Source organism: Emydura macquarii, unplaced genomic scaffold (genome assembly GCF_026122565.2).
Source record: "Emydura macquarii macquarii isolate MOO-44397 ecotype Brisbane River unplaced genomic scaffold, CSIRO-AGI_Emac_v2 contig_1644, whole genome shotgun sequence".
NCBI lineage: Eukaryota > Metazoa > Chordata > Testudines > Chelidae > Emydura > Emydura macquarii.
Window position 1 is genome coordinate 4,038,740 of NW_027131781.1, and position 22,509 is coordinate 4,061,248.

General features: G+C 40.5%; 2 protein-coding genes across 2 annotated transcripts in view; both read right to left on the reverse strand.

Moving 5' to 3' along the window:
* The window catches only part of PIAS1 (protein inhibitor of activated STAT 1), a 77,687-nt gene that overhangs the window by 19,829 nt on the left and 35,349 nt on the right, over positions 1-22,509 (reverse strand). The window contains exons 3-4 of the mRNA XM_067555509.1: positions 1,330-1,414; positions 367-414 (exon numbers count right to left, since the gene is read on the reverse strand). Coding sequence (XP_067411610.1) covers positions 367-414; positions 1,330-1,414 — 133 coding nt within the window. The remainder of the gene's footprint in view (positions 1-366; positions 415-1,329; positions 1,415-22,509) is intronic.
* Positions 19,058-19,997, reverse strand: LOC137158263 (zinc finger and SCAN domain-containing protein 29-like). The gene has a single exon (XM_067556049.1). It carries the CDS (start codon positions 19,706-19,708, stop codon positions 19,058-19,060), a length of 651 nt encoding a protein of 216 aa, XP_067412150.1. The 5' UTR covers positions 19,709-19,997.

A 22,509-nucleotide genomic window follows, 5' to 3' on the forward strand; every position in this document is an offset into this window, starting at 1 on the left:
GTGGGGGCAGGAGCATGAGCACAACCTAGAACAGCTAACAGAGGGAAGTTGTGGTCACAGTTGAGGGCAGCTGGGGCTGCTGACAGACTGGATGGAAAGCCATGAGGAGCTTCTGGAAAGCGCACAGAGCAAGAGCAGAGAGCTGTAGTCTGCTCTTTTTGCAGCAGCCCCAGGCTGGGATGACTAACAGGAGCCAGCTCCTTCCTATGCCTCCTTCCCCCACTCTTATTTCTCCCCTCACAGCCCCTGAAAGAGCCATAATGATTAATGGGGAGCATACACATTAGAAGATGTCATAATAAGGTTTACATTTCCAAACTATTTAAAATTCCTCTGGCCTAAAACTGTATTATTTGAATACTGTACCTCAGCTGGACTTGTACTGTGAAGTCACATTTGGTCCCAGAAATGTCCCTAGCAAAGATATGACAAATACAAATTAAAAATATGGCACATACAAAAACAACCTGAAAAGCAAGGCTCTGATGAGTTGACTACTCTACCATAATCTGCGATACTTCATCTCCTGTGCAGGCACGCTCCTCCAAACAGATTGATCAATCCTAAAGTGAGCAATTTGATCAAACACCCATTGAAATCAATGGAAGTTTCCCACTGACTATAAAGGGCATCAGAATAAGCCTCTTGCCAGCAGTTGTGACCCATTCTTTTACTACTATACCTACACTTTCCATATTCGCCACTATCCATGGAGCATCCTCCTTTCTCCGGTCTGTCAAACTACCATGCTCTGTTCTTTGAAAACACTTCTGAACTATTCATCTCTATCATAAACAACGAGAGTCCTGTAGCACCTTAAAGACTAACAAATTTCTGCGGGCATAAGCTTTTGTGCATCTGACGAAGTGGATTGCAGCCCACGAAAGCTTATGCCCACAGAAATTTGTTAGTCTTTAAGGTGCTACAGGACTTTCGTTGTTTTTGCTGTATACAGACTAACACGGCTACCCCTCTGGAACATCTCTATCAGGTTGATCACAATAACTGAATCAATATTCTCAATCTCTGAATCTTCCTTGTTTTTATATATTAGAAGGAAAATTCCAACAAGCCACCATGTTCACATACCTAAGAGGAGGAATCACATCATCACACTCATCCCCTTCCCTCTCCACCCTATCACTCGTGAGCTCTTTTGGGCAGAGTCTCTGTTTTTTGTATGTTTTCTGTGAAGCCCCTAGTATAAATACTGGGTGCTAAGACAGGTTTAGGCTTGTTTTGGTTTTTTGAAGATACTGTAAACTGGTTCAGTTTCAGAGTTCAGAAATACTATCTTGAAGGATTTATAGAAATCTTCATTTCACTTACATTGAACTGCTGATCTGCTGCACTTGTTGGGGCGTCAGTGCAAATGCAAAACAGGTTTCTCGAAATCGCTGGCTATTATCTGATGCTAGAAGAAAATAAGACAGAATCGCTTTAAAATACAGCAACAGGAAAAGTAGAAGTAAATGGCACCTTGCTTTAGAATAAAACTAAATAGCTGAATATATATTTATGCCACGTAGTGTTAAAAATATCTGAAAGTTGTTTGTTTTAGTAACTTATTTCAAAGGCACATAGATAGGCACCTTTATTAAAGCTTTATAAAAATCAAAAGAAAATATCTGAATGTTTTAATGAAAACAATATTAAGGCAGTGACAAATCAACTGAAGAAACAGAATGGTAAATAGGAAATGCTCAGAGAAATAAAAAAAGCTTAACACAGTCAAGACTATTGTTTGGCATTAAGACAAAATGAGTCAAAAAAGCCTTTATGATCACTTTTTTCTCAACTCATTTTCATTATACACTCATGTATTAACCTGTAAAAGTACATTAATTATATACATGAGAAAAATACAGAATTTACAGTTGAATAAATGAGCAGCTCCTCTCAAAACCACAGGAAGATGCAATATATATGTAACAATATATGCTATATACTCTCACCTCATGAGATGTACAACTCAGGCATAACAGTTGTGCTTAATTTATTAAAATATAAATCTTTCAACATAATGCAACACAGGATCCATAATAAAATAAACATCATGCATGTACCAACACATCTGGTGGTGAGGGAGGAGCATACGAAATTCTAAGCTACCCAAGAATGACGCTTGTGCCTGCAACTTCTCCCTTGCGTGAGGATACCGCAAGGATCACTGTGATGTTATGTACAATACAATCTGTGAATAAAATACTTCCAACTGCAAGGCTGTTAAAAATGACACCTTTCCTAAGCACTAAAAGTTGCTTGCTTTTAAAAGATATCCATCTAGGACATTTTTGACATGCTCATCACCATGGTATCAGAGGACAATTTATAACAAACAAACAAAAAACCCATTCAATTTAATTACTTCTAACTGTTTGTATCACATTATGATGACTAACTCCTGCTTTGTGTTTTAAACACCTACCAGTTTGATAATTTTCTACTTTGCTACAATGCACTTCCAACTCATTCCTGAAGAACCATAGATGTTTAACAGGATACCAGAAACATCAACCCAGGGTAAGGCAACAATATAACAACAGCTTGGAGCCAATTATAAAATGGACACTGTAGGTATTTGATTCTAACCATTGCAATGACACTTTTAAACTACATTCAGATCTTTATTTTGTGTCAATGTCACAGGTATTGGGTTTTGTCATTTGCGTGCACTGACAACATGCAGAACAGCTCATTATAAGATATTTTATTGACCGGATGGGTCAATATATACCATCAACAGTACTTATGAGGGACTATAACTGTTGAGCTATTAAAATGTGTGTGCAGGCAACCAATAAAGCCATACAGATATAAGTAGACAACATGCCAGTAACAGAAAAAAAAAAAGCGTGTATATTTACTCTCCTGTCATTTATACTAAGTCATTCATTTACAATATCACTCAGGATATATCCTGGCTGGTTAAAGATACAGAACATATGTAAAGTAGGACAGTGTTTATTAATAAACATTTATACTATGGTAGCACCCACAGACCAATCAGGATTAGGTTCTAGCACATGGCATCAATCCAACAGCTGTCCCTGCTAACCACTCCTACTGCCCCCAAACTCCTGCCATTTATTCTTCTCAAAAATGCAGAATATCGTTTCTTCCTCTGCCAAACCGGAGATAGTTCATTCTGATGCAAGGAGCAAGATCCAAATCAATCACAACTATGACAATTTATGAATTTTGGAAAAGTATAAATACAATGCACACAAAGTACAATATGGACAAACCATATATATTACACAAACACTCCATAGCTAGCTACAAAAGAACACGCTAATAAGTGATCTACTGTATTCAACCCAAGATAAACTATCCAATCATTCTAATATGCTGCCCTACAAAGAATGTTTGTTTGTTTTTTTAAATGGGATTGTTCTCTTCTTTGTTTTTGTTTTTTAAGATACAAAAAGTGGCCTGTTTCTTGTTTTGATTTTTCAATTTCTTGCTTGTTTTTTACCTTAGAAATTTCAAGTCTGGTTTTGCTAGAGAAGTTCTGGAAGGTCTCAGGGATGTTTGTTGTGAGCTGCAAAACCTTAATTGAAGGACAAGGGTGTTGAATGTTTAACAAAGACTTCCTTTATCAGACATTTAATTATTCAGTGAAGTTAAATAGGTGTTAACAAAGTTCTAGAACAGTCGGACTAGAAATCTCTTCAGCACCACCATCAGTCTATGTGAAACCTAGATGTAGAATGCAGGGAATTAAACTAACAGAGAAAAACATTTTAAAACACACACATGCATACACACTCTCTCCTTAGATATACATAGACAACAAAAAAAGGCATAAACTCCATTTTCCACCCTCTTCTTTGCAAGACACTTTTAATCCAAAAGCTTGTTTTGAATTTTGCTAAGAAAACATATACAGGCCCATGACCTTGAAAAGTAACTTTGAATCCTCTGCGTACTATTTCATGGTGCTTCCCAGTTCAGTCAAATTGTTACCATCTTAAAATGTAGAAGTACATTCTTATGTGCTGACATGGGAGATTCCATAAGTCAAACTTCTCCACGTGCTACCGCTTTGGAGCATTTCTAAAAGAAAGGGATGGCTTTTGCTTTAATTGATTTAGTTTCAAAAGATGTTATTTTATAGAAATGATCACCCCTAAAATGTATAACTTTTAAACATCTGATGAAATCATAAAAATCTTAAATGAGCCTTTCTAAATTTAGTTTTTTCATAGGATTAGTGTATTTATCAAAGAACATTACCTAGGTTTAAACAAATGGTGAAAGAAGTAAGAAAAAAACTGGGGTTGTTTTGTTTTGGCTTTTTTTAAACCATCATTGTTAGTTTACATTCCAAGATAACTGCAATGAAAACATCTGAGTTTTTCTACTCTTGGCTATCAATTGAATGCCCACACATCCCAATATCAGAGGAGAAATCAGCATGTGATAAACCAGTGGTTCCCATACTGTCAGTGATCTACACACATGTGCTTGCTCACAAGCTGCAGGCTCTGCTCCGATTGCCAGGTGCAAAACAACATTGTCCAAATATTGCTTTTCCATGTAAGCAATCACAGGAATGACCCCTAACTGCAAATGGAAAGGAAGTGTCCTTATGAATTGAAGAAAAGTTGGTCCAGAAGCCACTTAAAAAAAGGTTTCAGAATCCTAGTCAGATAGAGCAGTAAACAAATGATAAACACTGTCATCACCATCTGCAGGAAACTGTGTAGCTCTGTATGTTGGTTAAATGCTTGCTCCAGAATAGCATGGAAGTCAACATTAGTTTGGATGTGATCTACCAAACCTCTGCCTGTTACTATTAGTAGTGATACTTTCCATCTGAAAAACAACATTTAAATGTAAATATGTCAAATCGTAGAATTCAGTGTGCATTCTATTAACTGAATGTAAACTTGTAAAATTAATATAGTCCAATAGGTAACAAAGACCACAATTGTATACTTGCATTTATATTCCTTTGTAATATCAAGGTCAGAGTCACTTTTTAAATGACATGTGCGATTGTCTTGAACTCTTAACAGCTCAGGAAGTGTTTAAGTTCGTTTAAGTTTAAGTACATTTAGAATGTCAGACTGAGTGTTGTGTGTATGTACACACAAGAGAGCTTTAAACAAGATACTCATTTAAACCTTTTACATTTACCACATTCTAATTTTTCGAAGGGCAAGTGCAAGGTCTGAAGCAGGTCAATCCTGCCTCAAAATATCACCATGATTGGTGATTTGAGACTTTGTGCTGCCAACTGCATCTGTCTACCCAGACATCTAAGCTCAGCATCTTTGTTTGTAACTGGTTCTTCTAAAAAACAATTCTGTACATTCGAAGAAAAAAATACAGGAACTGATTTTATTTTAAATTCATTTTAACTTCTTTCTTCTGAATTATTTCAGTGTATCTCAGCTCTGCATATTTCAGAATGCTAAAAGCTTGTATTAACTCAAAATATAAGCATGTGCCGTGCCATGCCTCTTAGTTTCATAAGTAAATGACCTCTTCATTCAACTTATTCATTTGTTAAGTCTTCATAATATTCTTTTCCTACAAATTTGTCTTAAGTGGATCTGTTTTTGGCATGATAATATCTCACATGAATAAATAGACAAATAATATATTAAGGAATCACTTAAAAATATATATATAAGAAAGTCAACAGATGATCTAACAAATATTCTCTCTTCTCACTCTGCTTCTGAACTGGACAACTAGCTGCATGTGGCCGTATTCTATTAGTGAAATAATACCTGCCAAAATCTGAAGGAACCCAGTGACTGATACATTTTAAATACACTGTAGATAAACAATGTACATTTAACAGTCAACACACTTCAGTTAACTTGTCAGCCCCCTGTACTGTACGTAATCCATTCTCTAAAGTTCACAACTGCGTTTGACTCAAAGGTGCAGGATGAAGAGTAGAATGAGCATATTGAAAATTATGTCTTCAGTCTGGATGCAAGATGCTGTCCATAAATTGCTTACCACATTAGGGGATGGGTGGGTACTGAACTTTGCATGACCTGTGTTTGTTTCAGTGTTACAAAATGTTACCAGAGGTTGGGTGGGTCTTGAAATGCACCAAAAAATGTGTTCCGTAATTTTATGGACAGCCCCCATGGCACAAGATTACTGAGACTTTACGCTTCCTAGTCTGCATGCTTGGGAAGCAAAATACAAAATAATAAATCTTAAGGGAGCAAACAGGTATGAACAATGGGACTGATTTGAAGCTGCTCTGTAATAACTCATGAATATTACGTTCTATCTGTTTGTCTAACAGATATAAGGGGAGTGTGTCTTAGATCAGCATTTTTCAACAACCAGTCCATGAACCAATGCCTGTCCCTGAGAGCTCCCTGACATAGTTTAGGACGGCAGCAAGCTGGTCTCTAGTATCAAAAAGGCTGAAAAACACTGCTCTATCTCATCAGATATACTTGGCTTGGCTTCACTTTCACATCCTATGATGATCTTTCCCCATCTTACAGATCATCTCTTTCATTTAGTATCAAGAAGTCAGCTCCCACCTCCAATTGGCCTATGAGGCCAGCCTCCATTATCCACTTGTTAAATTTTCAAACAAGAAGCTTCCTGCTTTCTCCCACACGACCCCTCCGCCTGAGTGATGCTCCCTGTAAACATCTGCAAAGTTACCTCATTATCCTCCTTTAAACTCTCCTTTGCCATGATGCCTACAAAAAGCTTGACAACAGTTAGGCCACTGGTTTGCTGAGATGACAGACTTATCAGCATGACCAATAATGTCTCATTGTTTCCTTGTACTCTCCCATCTGTGGTGTCTCTTATACTGAGGGCTAGACTACACTTAAAACTTACAGCGGCACAGCTGTATCAGCTGCTGTAAGAGCGCTTGTGTACCCGCATTATAAAACCACCTAAATGAGCCAATAGCTGGCTATGCGCCTAGTATGGTCTTTCAACCTTGTTTTAAGAGGCTGAGGCCCTGCCCCTTGTCAGAAGCCGTTGACTCCATGGATCTAGCCAGGGATAGCATTCTTGGGGTTTGTGCTTCAGGAGTTGAAGAGGAGGCCGCTCTCTTCTTACCTCAGACTGGTCAGAGGATCTTACTCGGGCATGGAGAGTGAGGGTCGATAATTGATCCTGACGATCTTGAGGGTCTCTACGGGGAGGAGTGTGAGCTGGAATCGTAGGCTGGACGAAGGGACTTCTCCATCAGGAGCAATTTTAGTCTAACATCCTGGTCCCTTCTTGCTCTAGGTTTCAAATCAAGGCAGTGGGAGCAATTCTGAGGAACGTGTTCCTCTCCCAAACAATGAAAGCACTCTGCGTGGCCGTTTTATCACGAAGGCGGCCCCACAGGAGATGCTCCTCTTAAACCTGGGAGAACCAGGCATAAGGGTGAGGTAACAGCTTCCTGACCGGGAAGGGAGGGAAGCAGAAAGATGAAAATTTACCCTATGCCAAAGACTGTAGGGTCATAGAAATTAAAATAAAATAGTAGGAAAAACTACTACTACTAATTTTTTTTTTTTTTTTTTTTTAGAAAGAGGAAAAAACAAAGAACTATGTATCTATCTAAGGGAGAGTTTACTATAGAACTATCTAAGGAGAAGATGAAAAACATGCTCTGCTAAAGGTTTGTTCCAGACCACAGGCAACAGAGAGGAACCAAGGGTGATCAGATCACATAGCGCTATATATACTTCCCATGCGCTGCAAAGGCAGAGGAGATCTGACAGGCATGGAGAACCCATGGGGACATCACTCGAAGAAGAACTAGAAAATACCTAGTTTGCTACCAAGTAATTTTGTAGGGTGATTTTTTTTGGGGGGGGCGGTGGGGGGGAGGAGAAGAAGGTGGGGAGAATACATTCACACTAACAAGTCTTGTTATAGGCAGGCGCAAAGAGTACTGCTGAAAAATGACACTGGGTCCAAGTTAATGCTTTCAGCACTGGATCCAGAAGCAAGCATATAAAAAGCTCAGTTATAAGAAATTCACATTATTTAGGAAGTATTTGGTACAGGATTTACAGTTGCAACGTAAGTCAACAGAAGCTAGGAAATTCATAGTGAAGTCTAATGTACATTGCTTCTCTCCATTTGATTTCAAGATTCTCTCTGGTAAGCTGCGCTGCTACAAGAAAAGCTACTATAGTAGTCATCCTAGGGGAGGGGTAGGGAAAGAATTTATCTTAATCAGGGTCAAAATCCAACAAAATATCCCTAACCAGCTCCCCCACCACATCCTGTATACAATATACACTTCCCTCCTGTTAACCCACCACCACCAAACCCTGGTCTTAGCACTAAGTTTCTCCCTTCCACTCTAATCAGAGAGGCAAGAATTAGAGGACGCACCTTTTGAATGTTCTATCCTTTGCTCCCCTTAATTCTCCACCACCATTTAAACGCATCTGTATAATACAGAGCATAGGATGGAGTCAGCTGGAATCTGACCAGGGCCATAGAAGAGTGCTACCACTTATGAGAAAAGAATGCCACTAATCACAGTGGTGTCCGTCACAGGAGCACATTGGACATTTGAACAGATGAATTCTTGGCATCTAGGAATGTAAGTGATGGGATGTTCTAGGCAACCAAAAACGTTAACATTCTTATGTCTGTGCAACAATACATGACAGCTTGGCTCCAAGACTTGGAACAGAACAGTCTAGCATTTAATAAGCAACTGACAATCATGATTCCTACATTCTTTTATCTGTTCTGCCACTGACTTGCTGTGACACCATGGCCAACTCATTTAATCTGAGTGCCTCATTTTACCAAGCTGTAAAAAGAGTCTAGTAACATTTCTCTCCTAGATGCTGTGAAGCTTATGTTTGCGAAGTCCTTTGAGATCTTTGGATGAAAGCTGCTAAAGGAAATGTGCAAATTATTCTTCTCGCTCATGGAAAGTGACCCCAATTCCTGCCTACAGTCTCTGGAAGAGAAAGGTAAACCCCCTTGTCTGGGCTGCAATGGAATTGCACTAGAGAATCTGTCATTGTGCAATGACAACGCAGCATTCCTAACTGTAAGTGCAAGACATACACGGTCACTTAAGTTCTCTATTTCAAGCTTTGATCAATTTGTTGTAATCTCAAATTCATTTATATACACAGAGCTTTTAGCAATTAATTTTTAGAAGCTGAAAGTAAAAAAAACCCCTAAATTTAACAAGGAAGAAAAAAAGCTTTTTGAACAAATGCCTAAGTGCATATGATACTGACAGATGGAAAAGACTAAGGGCTACAATTAACTCGTGTAAACATCATGCGTTTTAGAACTTTCCATAACTGATTTTATATACAGAATAAAGAATGCAACTGGATAAACAGTTGTTTACACTATCTTTTTATATGTATTATAGTATTTCTGAGTAATGAATACAACCTCTGCTGACTTTCCCAAGGTCAGGAACGAAATTCATCATTGATACTTGTTACCCCATCCTCTTCTCCTCGCTCCCAACACCACATTTGTTTGGGTTTTATCCACCTGCTGTGTCTTGTCTTTTACACTGTGAGCTCTTTTGGAGCAGGGACTGTCATTTACTATACTTTTGCACAGTGCTAGTGCAATGGGGCTCCCTTGGCACTACCACAAAATAATTGTTAAACAACCAAGGCTCTTAACTGAAATACCCTTTCTAAGACACCAACTAAGCCAGGGATCCCTGAAAGTCAATCCAAAGTTTTCAAACCTGGGTGCCTAAAGCTGGATTCCCAAATCTGTATTTAGGCATCTAAACATGAGCAGCTTGGTTTTTCCAACAGTGCTGAGCATTAACAAATCCCACTAACGATCTGCAGATGTTTAGGGGTTTTTTTTTTGTTTGGTTGGTTTTTTTTAAATTGAGCCACTTGATTTATTTAGGCTCTTAAATCTGAATTTGGGGGGCCCAACTTTAGCCATCCAGGTTTGAAATTTTTGCTGTCTATCCTCTACAGCACTGAGAGCAGCTAAGTCATCTTTAAGGATATTAACTATCTTTATCAAGGCACCCATTACAGCAACATCACAATGCTGGTTAAAGGGGCCTTGTGAAGGGAAGTATATTTTCAGTTTATACTGATGTGAAAGTGGTTGAAATTCCATAAGAAGAGTATGAGAGCTTGGGGCAGCCACCTGAAGCAAAGGCTGAGATTATCTTGGGAATCTGCCTCTTAAAATATGCAAACAAAGTTTGGGGATTAGGTAATTCAGATAACAGAGTTCCTACCAAGTCCTATTAGGACAACCACCAAATCCTTGTGTCACCCTAGTTTTCTCTAGCTTTTTTAATTTTTGTTTTTAAGCTATTGTGAGGAGAGAGAGAAGCACTGACTGAGAAATTCCAGATTAAGGCTCCTTCTAATGCCACTGGCCCTTCTGGTATCTGCTAAAGAAAATTGAGATCTTTCTGTTGGGTTTGGAGATCAATAAAGTATCAGAACATTTCCCAGCTCAGCATCCTCTCCCACGTATAGATGAGTGCACAGTCTAAACGGAATGTTTTTACACACACACACACACACAATTTAGCAAAGCACTTCTGCACATGCTTTACTTTGACCATGGGACTACTCATATGCTTTGAATTAACCATGTGTTTAAGTGCTTGTTAAACTGAGCCCATGGTTCCTTCTGGCACAAGCTTTCACACTTAAATATAAAAATCCCACTCTGATCTTGGACAGGAAACATCTAAGAATCAGCCATTGCTGGACCCATTCAGAGGGAGCAGATATGCCTTTGAAGACATGCATACACCATACTGAAGTATCTTGTAAGAAGATAGACCTCAGTTCTGAAGATAGCAAGGTAGAGACTGAGCAATCTGCTACAGTGTAAACTAAAAAACTATATTCCATCGCCTGCAACTGAAAAACTAACAGACTGGTTTGAAACTACACTAGACTTGGGGGAAAAATGGAGACCCTAGACTACAGAATGCCTAATTTTTGTTTTTAAGGGATATCACGTGCAAATAAAAGTTGAAACCAAAAATTACAAGAAATTAATGTGTTGTGTTTCTAGTTTAGTCAAACCACAAGAAAAAAATCGGCACTTCACTCTTGCATATGAAGAGTTGCAAAACCGGAAATCAACAAAACACCAAGTTCTTTCAGCTCCTCTTTGAGATTTCTGAACTTCCTCCCACAAAGCACATCAGCATATGTGTCTTTTCTTTCTCTCACTTTTTACAGATTAACTTTGCTTATAAACCTCACCTCGGTTATGCATAGCAAGGGGTCTGCTTACCGATGTATGAAAGGCAGCAATGGCTACTAAGTAAAGTATTTGCAGCTTCAAAATGGGACTTCTAAGTGTATAAAGTTTTCTAGTGAATAGTCTTGACTGAAGCCAGTCTTACAAAGACTTAATTCTGACTGCAGTTCAGTGATACCATCTAGTCTCAAATGCGCTGATTGCTCAAGTGTCAGCTAAATTTTTATCACATGATTTATCACTCCTTTTAATGGTTACTTTTTAGGTAAATGTAAACAGAAGATGTGTTACTCTCCCAACTGCTTCCAGGAAGCAAACATTGGGTGAGGGGGGGGCAGGATTTCACCCACTGAAGTCAGTGGGAACTTTTTTATTAGCTTCCACAGGACAGGATTTCACCCAAGGAAATTCACCTCAAAAGGAAGAACTGGATTTGATTGAGGCCCAGGGCATCCAGCAGAAGTTCCTTCCACCTGCTGGAGACAGGAATCATTGGAGCCTGGTAGCCAAGAAACAAATCCTTTACATAGGTACAGGGACATCACTAAAAGCTCTGTTCTGTCTTCCCCTGCAGGAAGGATATGATTTTGTCTACCAATGGCCTTCCAGCAGGAGAAGATAGAAGAACAAAGCTTTCGATGATGTCCCTGTACCTATGTTCAAAATCATAACTTATTCTAGATATAAGCCGTGTATCTTTTAGATCAAGATACAGCAAATGCCAGTTTATACCGGAACATGACTAATTATTAGCTATGTGATAGGTAACCCTATTTTATTTAGTGAGGTTCTGGAAGAGTAAATCCTCCTACAGTACTTTTTACCTTTTAATGTAAAAAGCAAGTTAAACAATTCTCAGTTACATACACAGCAATTGCAGATATTTGTTGAAGTTGTTTACAACACTGTTCAGAACAACTATATAGCCAAAACATTTAGTGACACACACACAAACAAATACCACCTTCTCCTTGCAAGAAATGGATATAAGTATTTCTAATGCTACCTTCACTATGGTATCTGAGCACCAACAAAGTTATGGAAGATCAATATTCTCACACTGCTAAACACCAGAAAGATCTAGTTTGTAAGTGTTAGCACAGGGAATAAATTCTAAATGTAACATAAAAAACAGGCAATTAGAATCCCAGAAACTGCTTTTCAAGTAGGCTAGAGACACATTATCATTCTAGAGAGAAATACCTAGGTTGCTCATAGTTCAAATGCTTCAAATACTCAAACATATCAACTATAATTGCATTACAGAAAAAGGTTAACTATTGTTTCCATTATAACCTTTGTTGCTGAGTGGACTCACATTTGGCTATCCTGATATATGTTTGGCTAAAGATTGGTTTGAGGGCACTCAGTACCTGGATAATCAGGCCCAAAGTATGTACACTGAAATGTACATTTTTTAACTTTGGGGTAAAACAAAAAGTATGTATGTACCCATTTGATAGCTTTTTGGATGGTTATACTGGGAAAAATTCTGGTTCTACTCAAATCAATAGCTCCTATTAACTTCAATAGGCTCTCTCTCTCTCCCCGCCCCTACACACAAACGCAGGTCTGTTCTACACCCCAGTACTGCAGCTATGCTGACCTAACCACTGGTATAGATGCAGCTAGGTCCATGGAAGAATGCCTAGCTACTGTCGCTCAGGGAAGTGAAATTCCTACTGCAATGGAAAAACCCCTCCCATCGCAGAAAAATCATGTTTAATGCAACCATTGCATTCTACAGTAAGTCCTGTGATCATCAGTTCAAATTTGAATGAATTTCTTTAAATTCAGAACTAATTCAATAGAGTTTGGTTAACTACATTAGCAGTACTAAACACGTTTTAGCGCAAAGGAGATCCTCAGCAGGCAAATTATACCACCAAAAATATACTGCTTCAGCATTTGTCCCTTCATGTTACAATTAGATTTTGACAGCTCATTATATACTGAAGTCACTACCACAAAAACCTCAGTTTTTTTAAATTAAGTAAATGGTTTAAAGTTTTGCTTTTACAACACAAACTACAGCTATTTTACACAATAAGAGGATATAGTGCATCAGCTATTTGCCGATGTATTTGATAAGGGTTTGACATTTGTAATTGACATCACATCAACTTCACCATTTTCTGTTTCATGTGTGTCAGTTTTAAGCTGCTAAGCAAAGATTAGCTTGTCATATGCACGTTTTCTGATCAGATCTACCAAGTCAATTGTGAAAGCAGGATGACCACCAATTAGCTGCCTATCTGCATAAAAAGTGTTTTGTTCAAAGGTCTTTCTATGGTATACATTGTAGTAACTGACATTAAATTTTTGCAATTTAGTGACACAGTCTGTAAAGGCTTTGTATGCTTCTTTTATGTGACCCGATGTGATTCCTTTAGAAGCTATAAAGTCTTCGTTACAGTTTTCAAATATATTCAGATATTTTAGAGTTATTCTGACAAACCAAAAACAGGCTAGCAACCTAACAATTCTCACGTAGTTTAGTGTGCCAATATAACATACAAAGTGTGTTCTCTTTAAACATTAATATTTTACAGAGAATCTAGAAAGGGCCATGTTTTTATAGTACAAGAGCATTCTGAAGCTAAAACAATACCCTTTCAGTATTTTCTGGGAGGAAAAAAATACTCCCTCCCCACCGAGCACACACAAGCTTGGAACAATTTTAGAAAAGTTCTATAGGTGGTTCAGATGATGTTTTCACTAAATAGGAACATAATGTACTAGTTTAATTCTTCTGAGTGAATCATTGCCAATTGGTTTAGACAAGATAATTTTCAGCAAGATAAAGATATTACACCCAGAAGTGAAGTCAAGTCACGATTGCTTGCATCAGTCAACTGTAGGTTCAATCCAGAGTGTTTTAGTAAGACATATTAGAGAAGAGTTTGTACAAACCAACACAACTCAAAGAAGATTCTTCACTAAGGGACTTTGACAGAATATGCCCCCGTGTTCACTCTTTACACACTATTGAAATAATGTTGGTACAGGGTATGCCTTCTGTGGTATCATTTAAAAAACTCATAACTTACTAATCAATAACATCATGACACAATACACATAGCAACATTATATGTAAAGTTATGAATATAAGATGAAATGATGACTGCACTATGCTTCCCAGATAAGGCTAGGGAGTGGCTAAACCAGTTCCTCAGAGACAAATGGCAAGCAACAAGTCTGATGGACCATTCATCACCTGCTAAGTGGCCATTCTTTAGCCAGGAAGGGGGCAGGGACAAAAAATCTATATTTTAGCAAAGAAACAGCGTGGAATTTCCTTTCTTCACCAGGCTGCCTGTGACTTCCAGCTGGAAATGCTTCTCAAAGAGGGACAAGACTATAAAACTAAGGGGCAGACACCCCAAGACATCCCTCCCCCCTCTCTCTTCCTGCCCATCATATTCTCTGCACTTGAAAAGACAAAAGGAAACAGTGGTTGCGCTTGGGGGCGGGGTCCTGGCCAGAAGAGTTTCGTCCATAATCTTGCAGGAAGCATGCGGTGAGAAGTTCTGCTTCAACCTAATACGGCGTAAATTAGACACTAGTAAGCAATCTAGATTTTTTGTAACCATTTCTGACTTTATGCCTCATTACTTGTATGCACTTAAAATCTTTTTGTTACAACAAGTTTATTAAGTGTATTGTTTTACTAATCCAGTGTGCAACCTGAAGTGCTTGGGTAACTCCATTTGGGGTAACGGGTTGTGTGTATATTATTCCCTTAAAGGAATAACAGACTTAATACATATGTACTGTTCAGGAGAGGGCTGGGCAGTACAGGACATACATGTCATACATTGAGATTCAAAGTCACAGCTTTATAAACTGTTAACATACGAATTGCCAACATCACATGGCAAAATACATACATTAAATAGCCTTAAATCATCAAATCAGACCTATTCATTCACTAGTCCATTTGTAACAAGCCTAACACAAAAGTTTTTAAATCACTGGATTTTGACTAAGTTATCAAGCAGCATTTTTCTTTCTTTGCCTGCCTATCTGTAAACTTTGATTATCATTGATGGAAATATATTTTTGTTGATTTGTGTGTGCAGTGAAACTGACATTTATGGACATTCACCAATAAAATCTAATCCTTCCAAAACTAATCATGACCAATATGCATTGCTAGAACACATTGAATTAGAGATTATACTAATCAGCTTGCATCAGGTGCATCATCCAATACAGATGCTTTCTTGACTTTGCAACACCTAACATTGCTAAAGATCAACTGTGTCCCAAATACCACCGAGCTGAGACCAGACATCTCCTATTCTCATAAGAAAAACAAGCCTATTGACAGCCCTCTTTGGGGCCAGAAAGGATGTGGTAATTCCTTCAAGTCTCAATGCTACAGACAATATAACCTTATAATCTTTTTTATTAACTGCAGGGCTGTTGAAAAGCTAAACAAGAGTTGTGTACTGGAAATGCTCTGAGGGCAAAATGAGCGAGTCTGCAATTGAATAGAGCAATGGCAGGGAATGACAATTCCACTACTCTGTGATACGGAGTCTGCTATTTTGAGTTCTCAAAAAGAGCACAGCTGTTCCAAAATACTAGCAATGTAGATTGAGCTTTATAAGTCCAATGTGGCTTCATAGCTGTTTTGTCCCTGCACTGGAACAGCTCATTACTGCAAGCTATACGGTGTATCACAAGCCAAGAGAAAGTAAAAGGTGGCTGAATAATTATGTAGCCCTCTAACCTGGGCTGTCTGTCACAAAGAACATAGTGCAAGGAGCTGTGGCAGCGACTCTAAATGGAAGGTCTTCAATTGTGAGGGAGGTAAATCAGAATTCCAGTTTCCCATCAATACTGCCCATCTTACAGGCATAGTAATATTAGAAGATATTTTAACAGTCTGGAGCTACATTATAAAGAAACAAGAGATAAGAGGCTTATATCGATTGCCTTTTTTTGTTCTTGACAATAGAAAATGGCTGATAAGTCCCATTTGCCTACCTAATAATTGCATTAATTAGTGAACTGGCTACCTACACTATCTGAGTACTAAGGGTGTAATTCTATTTTGAGTAGGACAAACGAAACATTTGTGCCTTTTCTAGAGTTTACTAAGGGTATGTCTACACTGCTGAGTGAAGTCAACTTTCAGCAGCCGATTTTTAGAAGTCACAGCAGCGTGTACACACGACGCTGTTTACGCAGGTCTCGTGCGTCCACACTCACCACGCTTATTTTGTCTTTCAAAGCAGTGCACTGTGGGTTGCTATTCCACAGTGCAACTAGCCACAGTGGCTGTTGGGACGAGTGTCATCGTCCCACGATGCAACGCTGCTTCCCCCTCCCTTCTTCCCCCAAACAAACAGGAAACCAATTTTCACGCTGTTTTCTCGCCATTGCTTCGGAGACATCGAGCCAGCTCAACTCTGTCCTATTATTGTGAGTGTCACAAATACATCGCGGCTTATCATCGAGTATTTTCGAAGTAGAGCAAGAAGCTGAAGCACAGGCAACAGCGATGCCATGAGGCTGCCCTGCTACAAGCCATTGAGCAAAACAATTCATGATTGCTGCAGGCTGTAACGCATCATCTGCAGTCCATGGAGCGCAGGTTCTGGTCCAGGGAAACAAGCACAGGCTGGTGGGACCGCATCATTATGCAGCTGTGGGATGATGACCAGTGACTGCAAAACTTTCGTATGCAAAAGGCAACTTTCCTTGAACTGTGCTCGGAGCTGAATACTCGCTTGAGACAAGCTGTGACGGCGGAGAAGAGAGTCTCCATCGCGCTGTGGAAGCTGGCAACTGCTCAGTTGGGAATCAATTCGGAGTTGGTAAATCTACAGTGGGCACCGCCGTGATTCAAGCATGCAGGACCATCATTAGACTTCTGGTATGAAGGATAGTGACTTTGGGAAATGTGCAGACACAGTGGACGGGTTTGCCATGATGGGGTTCCCAAACTGCGGGAGGGCAACTGATGGGACGCACATCCCTATCTTAGAACCTGCCCACCTAGCAACCGAGTACATAAACCGCAAGGGGTACTTTTCCATGGTCCTGCAGGGCCTTGTGGATCACAGGGGTCGTTTCACCGACATCTATGTGGGGTGCTCTGGGAAGGTGCATGACGTGTGCATATTTCGTAATTCAGGGCTGTTCTCTAATATGCAGGCCGGCACTTTTCCCCCCCAACCAAAAAATTCACATCGGGGGTGTGGAAATGCCCATAGTGATCCGGGGGGATCCTGCTTACCCCTTGCTCCCTTGGCTAATGAAGCCATACGCCAGGCACCTTGACAGTGACAAGGAGTGGTTTAATAAGAGGTTAAGCAGTTGCAGAATGGTTGTAGAATGTGCCTTTGGGTGTTTAAACAGTAGATGGAGGAGTCTCCTCACTAGGCTGGACATGAGTGAAAAGAACGTCCCTTCGGTGATATCTGTGTGCTGTGTTCTTCATAGTGTGTGTGAAGCGAAGGGTGAGAGGTTCCCCCAGGGTTGGGCTGCAGAGGCAGAAAGACTGGCCAACAATTATGAGCAGCCAGATGCCAGCAGTACGCTGAGAGCTAACCGTGGAGCGCTTTGAATTAGGGAAGCTTTGAAAACCAGGTTCTGCAATGAGATACAGAACTAATTTCTGTTCCTATATGTTGTTTGCCTTTGGTGAACATCCCTCCTCCCCCCCACAATCAATATCTGTACCCTCCAGATCCCTCCAGAGCAAGATATGATTTAATAAAGAAACGTGTTGAAATGATGCAAACTTTTATTTATGAACATTCAAGTCATGGGGGAAGGGGAGGAGGGTTCATTCATTGTCTCAAGGGGTAGGGTGGTAGCTTGCTGGCCAGCTGTCACTGGGGCCGCTGCTGCTTTCTGCTTGCCTTCACTGGAGTGGAAGCGAGCATGTCCTGTAGCCTGGCCAATCTCCTCCAAGATCTCTTGGGGGCGGGGGAGGGCAGCAAAGCCCTCGGTGGAGGAGCATTATGGAGGGGCTGCAGCGGTACTCTGTCCTGCCTCCGCTCCTCGTGAAGCTCCACAAACCGCCGGAGCATGTCTGCCTGGCCCACATGATTCGCAGCATCTCCTGCATGGTACTGCGATCATGCTCCTGTATTTCTCTGCAGCTCTCCCTGTCCATGTCCATATTCTGAGACAAGGTCAGCCGCCACGCTCTGAGCTCGGTCGCTGAGGCATTCATGAGCTCACCAAACATGTCATCTCTTGGGTTTTTTTTCCTCTTTCTAATCTGCGATAGTCTTTCTGCAGCATTTCTTGAGGGTGGGGCCAAGGCTGAGGTGTCTACAGAAGGAAAAACAATTCACAAGGTAGCCATTGTTAGCAGAGTGAAGAAAATGATACAACTGCAACAATGTAGACAATACTCCCCATGCAGTGCACAGGGCAAACACAGACCCTCATTCCACTCCTGACATCCAAGAGGGGTCTGCTCGCTGTGCCCTTACATAGAGGATCTGCAGACACCGGGGTGGGGGAGGGTGTTTATAAGGTCTGCTTAAACCACATAAAAGTAATCCAAGTGACTTGATAGGACACTACAATGGGGAATACAAAGGTACAGGGCATCTGCTGTATAGCATGCGCCGTCTTCCCTAGGTGACCATGAGCGATATCAGTCTCCTGAGGGTCACGCACGAGAACGGGAAGATTTGCTGCACGCAGCGGGGTACCAGCTGTGTTCCGCCATGATGCAGGCTCCCTTGATTGCAGTGTGGCACAGCAAAGTATCCCACCGTGGAGGGAGGAACAAGGCAGCCCTCCCCAGAAAACTTTTGCAAAGGATAACAGATTACCCACATGAAAGTTTCCGTGAGATATCAACTGATGATTATCAGAGCATATTTCATCACAGAAATAAACTGTTCCCTGGGTAACCCCCCAGTACAGTCACCAAAACACCTGAAATCCCCCTTCCTGCCCCCTCCCCAATGTAAAAGGACAGAACTGCTAAGAAGAAAAAAAACTCACCAGATGTGCCTTCCCCAGGATCATTAGTGCTGTCCTGTGTGCTGCTGGACTGCTCTGGGGTCAGGAATAGGTCCTGACTTTCAGGGAGAAAGGACACCCCGCTCTCATGCACCCTGCTCTCCTCAGCCTCTTCCTCCTCCTTGTCCACGGATTCCTCATCATTGTCCATGAACTGTGACCTAGCGGAGGTATTAATGCTGTGGGGCGGCACCATGGTGGGATTGCCACTGAGAATAGCATGCACCTCATTGTAGAAGCGGCATGTTTTGGGCAAGGAGCCAGAACAGCTGTTAGCGTCCCTGGCTTTCTGATATGACTGACGCAGCTCCTTGATCTTCACACGGCACTGCTGCGCGTCCCTCGTGTGTCCCTTCTCCAGCATGCCCTGGGATATCTTCCCGTAAATGTCCAGATTCCTTTTGCTGGCTCTGAGCTGAGCCAGAACTGACTCCTCACCCCACTGACCGATGAGATCTAAAACCTCTGGTCGATTCCATGCTGGAGCGCGTTTGGGCTTTGCAGTAGCCATGAGGAGTACTCTCTCCACGCTGGCAGCACAGGAAATGAAAATTCAAATCTTCCCAGGGCTTGAGGGGATGGGGACATTTCCTGGTAGTATGACCACAGTACAACACAGCGCAAATGTCCAGAGCAGTCGCAATGGGGCATTGTGGGATACCTCCTGGAGGCCAATAAAGTCAATTTAAGTGAAGCTGTGTCTACACTGACACTAAACTGAATTAATACATTCAAATTAGGTGCTACGCCACTTGCAGAGGTGGTCTTATTAAGTCGACTTTTGCCACAACTTAAGTCGACTTAACAGTAGTGTCAGTGAAGACGCAGGTGTTCAGAGATCGACGTAAGTGACTTTATGTCAATCTCCATCACAAGTGTAGACCAGGCCTGAGAAACAATTTTGAAAAGGATTAAGTGAAACCTAAAATCAATTAGGCTACACAGAATTCAAGAGAAGTCTCTGACCAATACTAGAAACTGACAACGGGTTCTGTTTGTGAGAAGTAGGGAGCTAGTCATTCTGAATTCCAACTCAAGTCACCAGGCTGGCCTCTTAGCGGGAAGAGGGGGATGAAATCAAATAATTCCTATTCAAGTCTAAAAGGTCCAAGGAATAAAGAAAACCAAAATAGAACAGTGCGGGCTGTATTTCAAACAGGAGAGAAGTCACAAGGGCCTGGAACATGCAGCAGCCATTTGAAGACAAAGCAAGCGCTCTAGAAGTCTAACACACTTGGGGGAGGGCGGGAAAGGAAGCTTCCTTGCAGCAATGAAGGGGATACCAGAGTCATTCAGGGCAACCATCCATCAAATAGCCTAAGACATTAACTAAAACAACCATGTATCCAATAACAACAAAACAAATATTTTATTAAAGTAAAGAAATTAATACACAGCCTTTTCTATACATCAAGGAAGGCAGGTCCACAACTGTATTTACATTTAGAACTACCTAATTGTAAACCAGTTATTTAAAGTTTAAGAGGTTTTTTGTTTTTTTTTTAAAAGCTGAATCAAGTGTTTACATCTGCAGATTACCAACTGCTAAACCAGTGAGTTTCTCCTCACTGACATAAGAATACATATTAATGCTTTTTTCTTATATTTGTGGCTTTTTTTCTCCAAATGCCCTCATGATACCTGTAGTCAGTTCTGCTAAAGACTAGAAAATTACTATTTACCCTGCCCTATAAGAAAAAACCAAAAGGACTGGGTCTCGCATACATCCACCTAAAAGCTCCTCCCTCCCGCAACAAGTGGAACAAGGAGTACAATTCTTGTAAAGGTACTATCTTCTCAGTCACGGCTTAATGGAAGAAAAGCACAGTCCAAAACATAGCTAGGTTGCCCATGTTTTGATCTATCAACATTCACTATGCCCCTTAATTAATTTACAAGATATTTGGCTTGAATGTAAGTTGCATCCATTGTACTCATCCTTGCATTCTGAAAGTTCACACATGGGAAAAATAAGCAACCATATATAAACTGTTTAAGCAATAAGTCATGACAGAGCACAAATTATGATCTCTTAATTTAGGCTTGGTTTGTTAGGCATAAAGCTAACAGTGGAGTACGCTGACCACAACTAGGAATGAATGCATACCATAACTCACGTTCTAGAGTGTCTTAGGGCTTGTCTTCACTTACCTCTGAGATTCGGCGGCAGTTGACCGGAGTTATGCAAGTTTTTTGCGTAGCTTGCGTAACTCCCATCGACTTCTCTGCTTCTGTCCTGCGCGCCATCTTCACTGCACTGCGCCGACGGGAACCGCATTCCCGTCAACGCAGCGCTACGCTACTTGAGGAGGTGGTCTTAATATGTCAATTTCTGGATCGACTGAGTGGGTCTTCACTGACCGCTCAGTCGATCTAAAGAAGTCAATGTGACAGCGGCGAATTTGCTGCCGTCAGTGAAGACATAGCCTTAGTGAAATTACAGTATTATAGTGTTATATTTTAAAGTGATGAGAGAACATTCTGAACAGCTAATTATCCTGTACTGCAGTCATTGCTGGTAATTTCTATAAGCCAATTAGAGATTCCAGACAAACAAAATAGATAGGTACAAAAATTGTGTGTAACGTTGTGTCCTATCTGAAGTAGGAAGGATAACATTTATTCCACATCTGTTAACCAATTAGTTTCTGTTGCTGCATTCTTACTAGTTCCTTGATTTTTAAAGAAATAGCAAGTAAAACAACTTGTGATCCCACCATAGTAGCAACATACAAAGAGGATAAATACTCCCAGATCAGACCTTGTTCATGCATGCACCCATTGAACCTACAGACACAGAAGTTATCTGCTCATTCTCAGAACAGAATGAAAGTATATTTTGTATTCGGATTTCTCCCACGGGTGTCTATGGAAGAGTGGACGTAGTTCAAATAGCCACTGGGAGACAGAAGTTTGACTTTTCAAAATCAATTACAGAATCAAATGTGTTTTGTTTGTCTCTAGGAAGTTCTCTTTCACAAAGCAGATAACTGGTTCCACACTCCTACCATTCCCACAGCCACTTCCTTGTAGTTATCAATGCGATATCCTTACAAGTAGAGTTTTCTAGGGTTCCAATTCAATAAAGCACTTAAGCATTCCAGAAATCCCACTGAAATCACGGGGACTACTTAAAGTTAGGAGAGTGCTTAAATGCTTTGTTGAACCAGGTACCAGAACCGAAGCACAAATTGCTACGTGCTGCTCTGTAAAACTCCAGATTATCCTAGTCAGCTACACAAATATTTTGTAGAAAACAACCACACAAGGCATTTTAAATACAAAAAATTGCAGCCTCTAAAAGATTGCAGA

Excerpts from the sequence above, each read along its gene's own strand:
- LOC137158263 (XM_067556049.1), bottom strand. The coding sequence starts at position 19,708 with ATGGCTACTGCAAAGCCCAAACGCGCTCCAGCATGGAATCGACCAGAG.